Source organism: Dermacentor variabilis, chromosome 4 (genome assembly GCF_050947875.1).
Source record: "Dermacentor variabilis isolate Ectoservices chromosome 4, ASM5094787v1, whole genome shotgun sequence".
Classification (NCBI taxonomy): Eukaryota; Metazoa; Arthropoda; class Arachnida; order Ixodida; family Ixodidae; genus Dermacentor; species Dermacentor variabilis.
The window spans coordinates 45,735,336-45,749,803 of record NC_134571.1 but is presented as its reverse complement, the minus strand read 5'-3'; the positions used below and the strand labels follow the sequence as shown (position 1 = coordinate 45,749,803).

At 42.5% G+C, this 14,468-nt stretch overlaps 1 protein-coding gene and 1 non-coding gene across 3 annotated transcripts; both read right to left on the bottom strand.

The window, feature by feature from the left end:
* Positions 1-14,416, bottom strand: LOC142579047 (protein ABHD18). 2 transcript variants are annotated; one of them, XM_075688868.1, is made up of 12 exons: positions 14,216-14,416; positions 13,517-13,619; positions 13,208-13,292; positions 12,754-12,854; positions 12,587-12,668; positions 11,343-11,427; positions 10,440-10,467; positions 9,527-9,665; positions 7,520-7,609; positions 5,935-6,039; positions 4,232-4,566; positions 1-3,140 (listed from the first exon to the last, which is right to left on the bottom strand). In XM_075688868.1, the coding sequence occupies exons 2-12, from the start codon at positions 13,609-13,611 to the stop codon at positions 2,990-2,992; spliced, it is 1,296 nt and encodes a 431-aa protein (XP_075544983.1). In that variant the 5' UTR covers positions 13,612-13,619; positions 14,216-14,416; the 3' UTR covers positions 1-2,989. The 2 variants fall into 2 exon arrangements, with proteins under 2 accessions (XP_075544983.1, XP_075544984.1); XM_075688869.1 differs by lacking the exon at positions 14,216-14,416 and adding an exon at positions 13,679-13,699.
* LOC142580667 (small nucleolar RNA SNORA79) lies at positions 13,749-13,898 on the bottom strand. The gene has a single exon (XR_012827813.1). It is a non-coding gene; the product is annotated as a small nucleolar RNA SNORA79 (small nucleolar RNA).
* Positions 14,417-14,468: the final 52 nt, after the last annotated feature.

The following is a 14,468-nucleotide window of genomic DNA, read 5'->3' as shown; positions in this document are numbered from 1 at the left end:
ACATTTCTTGAAGTGAAAACGTAAAGTTCTTTTATTTTTTAAAAACATCAGTTCTACAGTAACAATGACAGGCCTACTCACACAGGTTGCGTGTACAGTCCAGTTCATTTTAACTTACAGCTAAAACAGCATTTCAAATATATAAGCACACTCGCAAGCTCTCAAGTGGCATGCACTAAGCCGAGCTCCATAAAAAAAAAAGACAGATGGCACAAAAAACAACAGACAGTTACTCTTTTGTATGTACAAATGATGTTTGTTGGCAGCAACATTATTCTAGTGCAGTCCACTTATAACGGCAACACATATAACGATGAGCAGACTTACAGAGTATCAACTAATGCATTAAAGCTATGAGAAAAAAACCCAAAAATGACAATATGTTGTTCACTGCACTTCTGGATGGCCTTTTCCATGCAGAATACCGTATTTACTCGAATCTAATGTGCACTGTTTCTTATAAAACGGGTCAAAAAGTTGCATGTGCGTTAGAATCCAGTACAATCCTAAATCTGCATTACCACATTGCCATCGACATTTGAGAATGGCTGCCTCATGCGCGCTTCGAGCCTAGCAGCTGTAGCTTCCTCCATGTGCTGTAGTACATGTGCTAAGGCAATGCCTCCTTTGGCTTAGCTTATTGCACCGTCAGTCTTCCCATTTTCTGTGTTTGCTCTATCAGCATGGAAGTGCCGACTGCAAAGACATGCCGAGTTGATCATGATGCCACAATTAAAAGGAAAGCGATCACATGTATGGAGACGGGACGGAAATCGGGCCGCATCACGGGCATTCGGAGCTCCAGAAAGTCGCGTGCGGGACTGGCACAAACAAGAGAGGTGTTCTACACCAGCAGCTGCTAGAATAGCAACTCTAGCAGGGAGCCATATCCCTGCAGGAGGCATATACAGTGACTCTAGCAGCTGGTACATACAGCGCGGCCCCTATCTTGAAAGTGATCTGCGATGGAGACAGTCTGCACACCGCACCGTGTTCTCATCCCTTAGTTCGCGTTGAAGCGAGAGGCCGCACAAAGGTCAATTTGCTCTCTCCTACTAGCGCACTTCCTAACTCCAGCGTTTTGATAAAGGGTTTCCGCGGTCATTGAGTGAGACATGTCCATGTTGTGCGCTTATGCACGCGTGACACCATGCTTGTTAATTTAGTGAGTAAGAGAATGTTTAAAAGTTTATATGGTCAATATAACTACTATCCTTACTTTTTGTATAGCTGTCTACTAATTTGCTATCATAATTGATGCTTTGCCTTTCGGGCGGAACTGCGACTTTTTTTATTTATCACACCTTTAGTGCACCGGAAGGAAATCTTAGTTCTTTTCCAAATGAGATAAAGTTGTATTTCTGTATGAAAGAATGAGATGCATGGTACTGTAAATGACTTTTCTTTCTTTAGGTCATAGTAAACGGATGCGCGTTACAATCGAGGGTGGTTTTTTTCTTTTGGTCACGAAAAATGGGTGCACGTTAGAATACAGTAATCATGGCATGTGTATGCCTTCGTTTTCCTTAAACGAACAAAGTCGAGATGTGGTGAAAAATTTGCCTACGTGAGTTCGTGCCTCCATTACTGCGTAGCGCATTCCATCACCCACCCGCGCGCCAAGTGCGAAAGCCACCAAGAGATTTACAAGGGTGCGTGCTGGAGCCAGCCATTTCGTGTGTATGTATAATACCTGATTAAATAAGGCAGGCTAGGTGACTATTTGCCACTGCCCTGTTTCAGAGAGAATGCCAATAAATAATCATCATCACTGTGTCACCCACGGTCGCGCTCCATGTGTTTCAAAGAGAAGAAAGAAAAGTGAAGTGGCGCCCGCCCTTTCTACAATCTCTCTCTCTCTCTCTCTTCCATTGAGCGCCGCAGAAGTGGTAGCAGCCATGGAGGAGCGGACAGCCCAGTTAGAAGGTGGCGCCGACAAAGCGCAAGGCTGTGTTGCTTGAGACGAAGCTGCAAATTTTGCAGGACTTGGAAGTAACAGCTCACACCATCAATTATATAGATGATTAAGAAAACTGGGAACGCCGCAATCATCAAGGTTGGAACCAGGGGCCATGCCGATCAAGGGCAAAACCCCCCCACGGGTGAAACCAACACGGGAGCCTGTCACTACTGTGAAACAGGTGGTGCCTAATGGAGGAGTTTCTGAGGGCTGATAGTGGCAACTCCTCCTGCAAAGTGATCTCCGACAAGGCGATCATTGTTGTGACGACAACCGCGGCAGTGACATCAAGATTGCCAATCGCCCATTGTTGACCGTTATATGCACTGTTCCGATTCTGTTCTGATCAAGTCGTTCTGATTTCAAGCACTCTAGATTACTGCCACCAGTGCTCGTGTAGCAGCCGGACAAGATGCACACCGTGGTTGTGAAAATGAAACTGCCACGAAAGCAAGAGCAGATTTCCGACTATTTTAGCATGCCTAATGCTGTCTAGAGGTATAAACATTTTATCTTTCACAGCCTGCTTTCTACAACGTCTATTGTTTTGTGTACGTGGCAAATTTGGTTTTGGAACTACAAAGGCGTGTTCGGCAGTTTTTTTTATTGACAGTCCATATATAGCAATGATCGGTTATAATGATAGAATTTTTCGTTCTTGATATCGTTGTAAGTGGACTGCACTGTATTGTATTTACATGATCTGTTATGTACAAGATACATCAAGCTTGAACATTTGAAATAATGGCTTGCAATAACTGCATGAAAGTTCTTGGCTTCATCACACAAATTCAGCTTTGGTAATCACTTATCAGCTTATTAATGCTCCAAAATGAACTAGCAAGTGGCAAAATCTTGGTGACCGAGTGGTTTTTCAGTGTAATCATAACAAAAATGTGCCTTTTCATACACAATTTATGTTTACAATCATGTGAAAGGCTGTGGTTATCAGACGGTATAAAAACTTCAACGCAGTGATTGCACAATATACAGCAGGTCTATTCTAGCCACACCACTATGAGATCAAAACTAGGCTTCAGACTTTGTAGCCCTTTGATTCGTCTCTTCGGCATGCAGTGCAGTTGTACGTGTTTCTATGGGAGCATCCCCTTTCCTCTCAAAGAGTGACCGTCCGTAGTACCTTAAGCTTGTCTTCTCCAGAGAGTCGACCATGGCTTTTCTGCAAGGAGAAGGCTAGATTGTCATGCACCACCTCTCGAGAACATTGTACGAAAGTCCGCGGCATGGCTACCAGCAAAACATTCACAAAGACGTTAACTTTGGGTGTCGAGGCCTTGTCAGGGAATTTAGCTTGGAGCTCCTGTTTAGACACAGTTCAAGTAACTAAATAAAGGAAAAAACAAAAACAAAACTACACTAAAAAAAAATTGAATGAAAGCTGGCTGCATAACAGTCAATGCAAGAAGTCTACTTTAGTAAAGTGACTAGACACCTTATTTTCTAACAATCCTATTCTTGTTTTAGTTCTTATCCACCATGATGAGTGGCTGATTGTGGTGACAAAACTGATGCAGAGGCATCTGAGCCAGTGGTGAAGGGTGAACATAATGGGAAATGAATTGACAGTTACAAAATACAGCCCCAAATGCCACATCCCACTTTGCAGTGCACAAAACACAATACAGTCGAGCCTCATTATAATAAAGTCGCATCCGACATGAAAATACCTTTGTTATATCAGATATTAATTAGAAGCGTGCACACAGATCTGTGAGGAAAAAAAATGCAACTGGGTCTATGCAAATTAAGTGCAAGCATAAAATCTCTGACAGGTCAGCCAAAAAGAGTCTCCTGTCATTTTATTGGCCTACTGGCAGCATGCCATGCGAATACATGGCGCGTTAACAACCCTAAATTATAAACGCATTTTGCGCTATCGTTAATATGCAACCCTGCGATGGGTGTCGTCACAGGATCGGCAAGTTGGCTGGCCAAGCCAAGCCATTGGTCAAAACGTGCATGCGCATAAAGAATGTGTCTGTCGCTTTGACATTTTTTCTGTCGGAATACACATTTCGAGCTGCGAGTGAATATTTGCTTTTTAAGGCATGACTAAACAAATTATAGATTTATTTTGCTGTTCTACTAATCTATATACCTGAGTTGACAGTCTTGAGATTCAACTGATACCATACAAAAATTTCAGGGTGGTGATGACGATCAATTTTCTTGATTTTTCAATGTATTTGACACTTCTGTTATAGTCAGGCAGGGCTTTACAAGTCTCGGGCACTGCACAGCTAAACTCACCTGAAAACGTGCTGACTAAACAGAAATGCAGCCACGTGGCCAAAGTCAACGAAGCGAACCTCACAACCAGGCCAGATTTCGGGCAGAGGTTTCAGCCCTTCACGAAGCACGTACGCATCCCTGGTGGCTGTCACACATACGGCGAGGCTGGGATCCACAGGTCGCGAGAAGTTCTCTAGATGCGTGCACTCGTCCATGATGCCTCTCATGAAATTAAGTGCCTCCGCTGGGCGCACGTCGGGGCTCGACTGCAGCGCCAGTGAGACGTCGTTGTAGCTCTCCATGCTGCATGAGAAGTCACGAGCAAACTTCTGGCCAGCCTTGAATGCTGCATTCTGGAAAGACAGAGGAATGAGCCTATGGTCGGTGATAATATAAAAAATCAACTATAAGTACACCGCCTGTTGAACTCTGAGAATTTGTATAATAAATGCACCAGCCAACCCTGTTATCTCATTCCTGTGATGTAATAGCAGAGGCTAACTTCTTTGAATATTAGTATCTCTCAAGAACTATGTTTCGGAGTATGGAGGCACGAGAGCACCAGCGCAGTGTGGTTTAGCGGGTCGAGTTTGTACTGAATTCTTAGTTTGTCACCACGTATGGTGAGCCTTGGAATCAAATATTGGCCACTAGATTGAGTTACAGGAGGCAGCACCATGATTGCGTTGCTGTGGATAGGCGGTCGGAAGCATATATTGAAATATATGTGATGACGCTTCACAGTGTTTGGTTCAGGCCCATTGCCTACTAATGAAATGTGCTGACTGCACTGAACCGATATGTTGCCTTACAATGCACCCTTTTTGCACAAAACATGCAGAATGTTCCTATTATACATGAAAGGTGTGCAAACAGCCATTCAACGTCAAGTTCGAATTATCTGGCAAAGGCTAATTTCAGGATCGAAATAATGAAAGTTTGGGCCTCTGGAAATGCATGGGTGCCGGCTGGGACTTAGGTGGGTATCTAGTTAATGAAGTCTACTGTATTATTGCCCTACAGCTTGTGTATTATCTAGGGGTGGTCGAATATTGAAATTCTGAAGTTTGAGTCAGTTCACCAAAAGAGATGAATACTTGTATTAATTTGACGTGCTATGACTTGGGCATGACGTGGTTTGGACAAGTCAGCTGAGAGACGTGTAAATAAGAAACTGCTACAGTCGAGCCAACTTATAAAAAATCCATTTCAACATCAAATGCATTCCTGAACTTCGATAAAATGTGGTTCAGGACCTCTTTAAATTCCTTTGCCTAAATTGAGACAAGAAATTTATGCATAGACTGCCTACAAGCAAAGTATCTTATTGAATGACTGAGCAATCACATTGGCACTGGTGCATCTTTGCACCAACCAAAGCTCTTCTACAGTGGTCTCTCCCTCTCAAGATATATATATATTAAGTGTTCTTATTTACAATATTCAAACAGAAATGAATATTTGACAATTTCAATAGTCAATTCCCAAATCCAATTGCCAAGATTATTCTATTTGTATTTGAACAACTTTAGTTTCATGTAAAGCAGGGGTCTCAAAGTCAAATGAAGTACTGCACAGCACACATTACGCAAGGCTGCCTGACAGAGGCTTGATGGGTGCCAGCACTTGTCCTACATGGACATAGTGTAAGAACACCTGTGTGCAAATGCAATCAGCATTAGTGAACAGAGGTGATCTTGAGGAGCCCATTCCATTCTCACCTGCTCGGGAGTGTGGATGAGTTGTTCAATCTCCTCTCGGAAAACGTGGTCCGAAAAGTATTGGCTCTGTAGGAGCTCCCATGGAATGGCACCACTCATGACACCCTGCAGTGAAATGGCACTGCATTGTTAGGCACACTGCAGCTTTACTTACTAAAGAACTGCTAGATGTTTTCTGTAGTGTCCATTAACACAAAGTTGCTGGGAAAGATCTGTGCATACATTGTAGACTACAGTAACCCCCCTTAACTCAAAGCTGTAAAAACGGGGGGGGGGGGGGGGGGGGGGAATCGAAAGGGATGAGCAGAGTTTCTAGATAAATAAATCATCAATAGAAGCACTCTGGCCATATATACACCACATGGAGCAGTTCCAAAATATCGCCCGTAATATGTTCGGTCAGTATTCGTGTATCGGCACTGGACACGTCGACATCCACGGGCAACAGCATTACTGGCAATGTGCTAAGACAATATGCTTGGCACAGGGTCAATACAATTGATTCTAATGCAATATTTAAAGCCAGTAATTCGAGGATAACCATTTCCAGACATCCAAAAAGCGACGCTGATACTTGTTGCATCGTAATGTATGCTGGACAATTTCACTTAGGAAACCAAAACTGCAGAAGACTGTAATTGTCACACCTTTAACATGTGCTCACAAGTGATGCGGCATTGTCGCCTCGCTGTAGCGGGAGCATGCAGCGAGCGTCCTTATCAAGCTGCTATCTCACTGAAATGCTGTGGGCTAGCGTGCTGGCTTCTTTTAGGCACAGCATATGGGCTGATCCTGCCTGCTAAAAAGTGCCGGTCATCTTGCCCAATGTCACGATTAATACACAGTGACCATATTGATGTGTCATAGCATCCTAAACAAGAGGGGAAAAAAAAAAGCTTTCGCTACTGGGTGAAGCCACAACAAAGTGTCAGCGAGCAGCAGAGCAAGTGCATGCAAGCGGTGATAGACAGAAAGAAGGGGGAAAGATAAGCGAGGAGTACGGCCCGGTGCGGCATTTGGCTCAGCTAGCGAGCTGCCGCGGGGTAAAAGTGAGTACAAGTGATGCTGCCAACAATGCCCTGTCGCCTTTCCTCGATATTTCTGAAGCTAAGATTTCGAGATAGCCGGAGTCTGGCGCAGAAACAGTTTGACACCAAAGGTGAAAAACATAGGCCAACACCATGGCCAGAACAAAATTTCTACTGAACCGCTATTTCGAGATATCAGAGTGAGTTAACGAGGGCTTGCTGCACTTTGATTGCACACTGAATCCGATGAATCCGAATTTGAGCAAGTGTTTGATTGCTGGCTCAAATGAAGTCATACAGTATGCACACAGCAACAAGAACTTTGGCGAGTGCATAGTTGCCATATATGAACAAGACAAACTGCAAAAGTTTGAGAGTGCTGTTTTAGTCATATAGAAGATGTATAATTCTGTATCGTTCGCATTTATGTATGCATAGCAAATAAACACGGGAACTTAGCATTCATACATGTAATTCATTCTTCGTATCTTGTCCTGTTTGCACTACAGAAGGCTGAGCTAACCAATATAAATGAAAAAAAAAAACTGTTGGCTTACCTGCGTAAAAACACACGATGCTGTCGTCCAACTAAGGCAGGGAATGATGCCTATGGGTTTGTACCAATTAGCCCCAGCAAGGGATGCCATCTGTGAAAATGTACAACTAATAATCACAACATGCAAAGCCCCTATGCAAGCTGTCCTCTCTCTCTCAGACACACACACACACAAAAGCCACATGATTAAGACAGGCAATTGTGCATACATGCTCACTACTTTATGTAGTGTGACTAACTTTCCCAAGCTAAATTTTAGCAATTCAGACTACCACAGACACTTTTGGCAGAGCTTTTCTGCTGGCTCCAGTAGTAAGTGCTTGACCTGATAGATTGCCAACCTACCCCCAGACCTGCAAACCTTAGAATTTGAAAGATCACTACAATGCAAACTGAAAAATATTAACATTCATAAAGGAATAATAAAGTTATATTGGTTCTATACATTGCGCCTATCAATTCATATCTCTGTGGCACGGGTATGCCCGTGTAATCAATGGGTCCGAAACATTGGGCCATAAGTAATCACTCAATGACTACTGCAGTCGATGACCGATAATTCGGACACCATGGGGAACTTCAATAAGTGTGAACTACTAAATGTTCGAAAAAATAAATGTAAAAACAAATGACAGTAAAAGCTTGTTAATTCGAATTCTGCGGGGATGCTACGAAAATTCCAACTAATGAAAATCAGAGAAAAATTTGCTCGGTTAAGGCGTGTATATAGTCCGCTAGGCGTGAGCACACACAGTTCGGCATGTTGGCGTGAACATCATCATCTATACTTCGAATCACTGGCGCAGCCAACGTAACCGGATGCGGCGAACGCGGTCCGACGTGCTTGACGTCAAGATGGCTCTTGCTCCATCCGCACGTAAGTCACGCCAACCGGCGCGGAGAAAAAAAAAAATGGTTTCGCCCTCAAGGCGAAGCATCAATTGCGACAGCAAATTAGTAGACAGCTACGCAAAGTAAGGATAGTAGCTTTATTGGCCATATAAACTTGTAAACATTTGCTTACTAATTAAATTAACAAGCACGGTGCCATGCATGCACAGGTAAACATAAACACATCTTGCTCGATGACTGTGGAAACTCGCTGAAAAATACTGGAGTGAGGAATTGCGGCAGTAACAGCGAGCGAATTGGCCTTCGTACAGCTCTTGTTTCAACGCGAACGAAACGTAGAAAGTGTGTCGCATAAGAAGCTACACCGACAATATGTGCACTCTGCAAACAGCAGATCGCTTTGAAGATGAGGCCCATGCGGGCGCGCACTTTGGCCACGTTGCACATCGCTTTCTAGATACAGCGTCCGCATGGCCGTGCAGTAAGCAGCAGCCGCCACCTGGTCAGAATGATACATAGTAAAATAGTAAAAGCAAAGGGGCCAGGACACAGACCGAGATTTAAGAGTTTTGGTTTCACGACGCGAGCCTGATTAACAATTTTGTGGACAAGGCTCCAATGGGGGAGCCGAAACATTAAAATGGTTTTAAATCTTTTTAGTTGGTTCCTTCCTTTTCTAAACATTTACAAGTGCATCCCATATGTAAAACAAAGAGCACAGTTTGAGCTTGCCATTTTTCATGTTAAACAAAGTATAGAGGATAAAAGGGAATGTGCTAATAAAGAAACATAACAGTTAAACGGTTTCGATGGCACTTTCTTCACTTTTATAGGCCACATAAGTGAGGTTTTGAAACTGACTGATTGACAGATTGATTGTGACAAACTGGGGCTCAGTAACGTCCACCCAAAAATGAGTATGCAAGCACTGTGACACTCCACTCTTAATGGAATGCAACTACACACTAAGTCAAAATTTGACTGCATCACCTTGTGCCCAGCAGCAGAACACCAAGTTATCCCTAAGTTAAACTCAAGTCCAAGCTTAGCTTTAGGCTAACTTTGCATCTGGACTGACACAAACAAGCAAACAAACAGGTAGTGCAGCAGTTAGCCTCTGAAATAAAATGGCAGACACAATGGCAGCAAGACTCACATGGCCACCCATAGAAATGCCTGTGATGCCAAGCGGTCCAAAGCCCTCCCGTTCACACCAGTGAAGCAGGGCCATTGACTCGAGCACAAGGCAGCCACCCATGACAAAGATGTCAGATACGCAGTGCAAATTTGACCGCCTGAAATACATTAATGCATTCTATATGCAACACTGCACTTAAAAAATTGTTAGATGGCCTCCTAAAAAAAAAAAAAAATACAGACAGCCAGTATGTCATTAAAAAGGCTGGTTTTTACCAACTAAAAATGAACAAAATGGTGCTGCATAAAGGCATTATCAGATGCAAAATTGTGAGAATTGTCCTGTGCATCCCTGAAAAAAATGGGACAGGAAGCAGTAGATGTTTCAAGTGTCCCTTGCGGCTGCCATGCTTTAAGATATGTGGATGCACCCTTTTGTGTACAACACTAAGGTCTCCGGTACCGATTGCCAACAAGTACTTCACATGAAAAGCTCCATGATATATAAACACTATAAATTAGCACTTAGTAAGAAACAATTTCGTTGACAACTGTACGAGATGTCTGCTGCCTCTAGTGGCACCTACAGCATCGTCACAAGGTTACCAATGTGAACCTGATCACAAACACTACCAAGAGTCTGTCCCAAAACATTGTTTTCCTGCATGTCCTGGACACAAAACTCAAAGAAATGCTCAAGAAAGAAAATGAGAATGTCTCAAGTGTTTTCCCTGACATGCAACATTTCTTTCCACACACACACACACGCACACACAAAAAAGGATGAGAGAGAGAGGGTAGGAGGAAAGAAAAGGCAGAAAGAATTTCTGAAGAGGGATCCATATGCATAAGCAGTTCACTGCGTGCCCCAAGTGTCCCTTTAGGCTGTACAAGAGTGGCATATTTTAATAAAGTAACAAAGACATACTCACACTTGGTCCTTGGGTTTTCTTAGACCATTTTTCACATGTTAAGGTTTTTCTCTCAACAAGCCATGGAGGAACATCGCATGCTGACAAATCGTAATACTGAAGCAGTAGGATGATGGCCGTATCAGAAAAGCCGATGCAGGCACCCAGTTATATCCTAGTTAAGATTATGAGGAAGAAATGGAGCTGCACACAAGACCAATATGTAAAACAGATAGCCTGCAGAATGGGTGCCAAAGAGGGGAATGCAGTTGAAAATAACAGAGGACCACAGAGTGCGACAAGTGCTCTGGCAATGCCAAAAGTAAAAATGTCTAAAACGTGCTGGCGCAGCAGTGGCTCTCACACATTTAAGTCACTGGGCCCCCCTAGACATAGTAAATATACAGGAGGCAATACGGTTGTACTACTCATATTGCTGGTGATAAGCTACACTCAATTTAGCTACAAAGGCTAAAACATATATTCTAGCTAATCACGGATAAACTTGACACTCCTGTTAGACTTAGTTGCATCCTCCCTGACACCAGTTGATAAGTGTTTCTCTTGCATAGTGTTGCCATGTGGAAAGTAGGCATGCATGAAGCACAACAGACAAACTGTCTCAAAATTCTAGCTTTTTTCTTTTGGTATGGAAAACATGCTTCTTATGTTATCACTTATGGAATAACAGGTAATGCTGCAGGATTTTTTAAATAAAGTATTCTATAAAATGACACATCGCCTTTTGAAAAGCAAATGTGATAAATGGAAAGAAAAACAAACAAATTCGTGTTACGCATGAAGCCTTTAAATGTTGTCCACAGTAAATGTATATAAACTTGGAAATTATATCACAGGAGAATGTATCAACAAGGTTTCAGTGCTGTAGTTATGCAAGATACCAATGCAACCAAAAAAGGATATAAAAAGGGTTTTCCAGTATTATAGAAGCAATACCATTTTCCTTTAGCAGAGGCCTGCATGTTAAAGTTCTTCTTCTCCAGAAATACTGCAAGGAGGAAAGAGTTTACAGAAATATTAATCACAACACAGCTAACCTCTAGCACAAAAGTGATAAAAGCGATGACCAGTAGAGGAGTGCACAGTCTTTGCAACATACAATTTTGTGTCTTTAAAGGCTTACGGCAACACAATTTTGCATTACGTAAAAAGCCTAGTTTGAGAAGGTTTAGTAATGGAGCAGCTTCTGCCCAAAATTTTATTATTTAAATATGTGTGACTATGTCATGAATGGCTTGAAAAAACACATTTTTCATTCCAAAACTGCAAAAAGACATTGGCATAGCAGCTTGTTGGGAATGATCGAGAATCAGGAACATTCAGAATAAGTGTGACTCCTCAGCACGAACTAGGAGATTGGGTGATGCCCATGGCATGCCGCGAATTTTGGAGGTCATGGTCTACCCACTAGCCACCAGGTGCACGCATTTTACCATTATGCGTCCTGAATTTTTGCTGATTGCTTCAATAGTATATACCACTCATTATTTAGCCAATGTTAAATTTAATTACAGTTGGCCTTTACGTTTCAAAAAGATATTATCTATCTTGTTCGTGTGATGCTGCCACGTCCGCATGCGCAGTCTGGTAAACCGAGCCTTTATAATTAAGCGTGCTATGTGGCCTCTAAAAAATGGCTCTCAAGTGCCAACTATCTGAACAAGGCCGATATAATTTACAACCTTGGTGGACTTGTAAAAGAACAAAGCTTAACTCTTATGCACTGATAGCAACCAGTAAATGCATAGAGTGAAACTGCATCTTCGTGTCACTGTGCGAAGAACAAGAAATACTTAAAACACAACTCCTTCGCAAATGGAAAGCTTTAGGTCTTGTTAATGGAGCATTTGATCATTAAACAGAAGTTGAACAGTCTAAGCCAGAAAATACTTTTAATCTAAGGCCAACTGCAACGTAATTTCAGGCCCCATAAAAAGCCTAGATTTAGACAGTGTAAATACAGAAAAGCCTCTGTGCTAAATTTTACATTTGCAAAACAAAAGGATGCGTCACAAAACGCTTACAAAAGTAGGCAAGAAATCACTAAAGGATCAGGGCTCACTCTGTGCATTCTCTCGCAACTTCCTTTTGTACTGCTCAGTCAATATGAGTGGCTGCTTCTTTTAAAGATCACATATGTCACTCACATGGTCGCCTGTTCCGGCAAGGTGTATGCAAACAGGTCTCAGTGGGTCAGTTACCCATCTTTTTGGCAAGAGGACTTGGAACCTGGTCAAAATGAGGTTCTTTCAGCATCGCTAAGTCAAGAGTAAGGAGCTAAAATGACCAAGGAAGTAGGTGTGTCACAACTTACCAAGCTTTATGCGATTCCTTTGGCACACACTCAGGCAGGTATTGAACTAAAGGACTAACAAGGTGGCCCTCTAAGATGCGGTAATTTGAGTGGTCTTCAATCTACACAAGTGCAGAATAGATCCAACTAGTCAGAGAAAATGCAGCTCTATAGCCAAGCAGAGTAAAACACTTGCAATGGTGAAAAAAATTTGTTGTTCTAACCACAAACTTTTGCAGGCATGCAAAAATGCAAGCTGTAACCGATGGTTGTCATTCACTCAAAGCTTAATACCCAATTAGAGTTACCAGAACCTCCTGCATTCTCACTAGCTACAACTATCCAGATTTATAAACATTCACAACGAACAAAAGCATAAATAAACTGAAACCCATGAACCTCGTAACACAGTCGTATGGTGGTGAAGTATGTTATTGCAGCATGCTATGAGGTAATAAGAGAATTCCATACATACCTTGTCGATCATGACAGGGTAATCATGAGGTACAAGTTGGCTGCATGTTTCACGTGCCGTCATCTTCTTCTTGAAGTCGAATAACCTTGGAAAAAAAATGTGTGTGTGTGTGATTATCTGCTAAAAACTTGCGCAAGCACTCATATGACTGGCTAAAATTAGCCCCGCGGTGTCCAGAAGTTTCCTAAGAGTACTATGTACTTTAATTCGCCATAGAAAGGAAATACAGCTGCACGCGGCTATCCGCAACTATCATACATTGCAGGTTTTGGGGCGTTAACAAAAAGTCAAGTGATCCACGGTCCTTACCTTTTAAGATTGTCCGGCTTACCCCAACCTTTGATGAAATATTTTGATAATAAAGCTGTCCGGTAAACGGCATCGAAGCGGCTTGTGCTAGTCATGTCAGAGACTGAAAACAAAGAAACAGGTGAGAACGACCGCACACCCCTGTCCACACTTAAAATTTACCTTTAAACAGCAGCTCTAGTTTACACAAGCACTAAATCGCACGCTACAGATGCAACGAGCCGTAAAGGTGGTATGTGCGGATCTGCAAAACCAACGGCTACAAGATATGCGAAGAGTGGATTTTCGCAACGTAGCGTCGGGTGAAGTGATCCGATTTTTCTTTCCGATAGCAAAAAATTTGACGTCGGTGACTCGTCGACACCAAAGGAACTTGCTATCGTGTTCAACAACAACAACAACAACAACAAAATGAAGAACGATGAGGGCGAGTTAAGGACGCTAGTTACTCGCAACAAACTGCTGCACACCCACAAAGCTCAAGTGCGAAACATGCTTCGAAGCACGTAGCGGCTGACCTTCGATACGACAGTGCTCGTGCTACGCCACCAACAGTAGTTGGCAAAGTCGTAAAGATCCTCAGTAAATAAACCCGATCAACAAATCTTGGTTGATGCCACTATTTATAAGCGTGCCTTCCTAGTAAACAAAGTGTTGTATTCTTTAAAGACGCAACTAACCGCATTCAGCAAAGCTTACCTTACTTCTGCGTGTGGCAGAAAACTCCAAAAGAACACTACATTAAGAGTGATCATTATCCATCTCATCAGTCCTTAGTTAAGATAAAGTTGAACTATCATATATAGAATAACTTCAATCGACAACGGCTGCGAGCGCACTTAAGAGAAATAACGCAAATGGCCGAGGAAACGTACAGGCGGTGAAATACTCAGCACATTCTCCACAGACCACACTTTCGCACAGAAAAAAAAAAAACAGAAAGAAATATGCA

Coding starts and splice junctions, on each gene's coding strand:
- LOC142579047 (XM_075688868.1), bottom strand. CDS start 13,611: ATGACTAGCACAAGCCGCTTCGATGCCGTTTACCGGACAGCTTTATTA. Junction 9,666..10,439: donor AGAAAACCCAAGGACCAAGT/GTGAGTATGTCT, acceptor AATGTATTTCAG/GCGGTCAAATTTGCACTGCG. Junction 7,610..9,526: donor GCATTTCTATGGGTGGCCAT/GTGAGTCTTGCT, acceptor ACATTTTCACAG/ATGGCATCCCTTGCTGGGGC.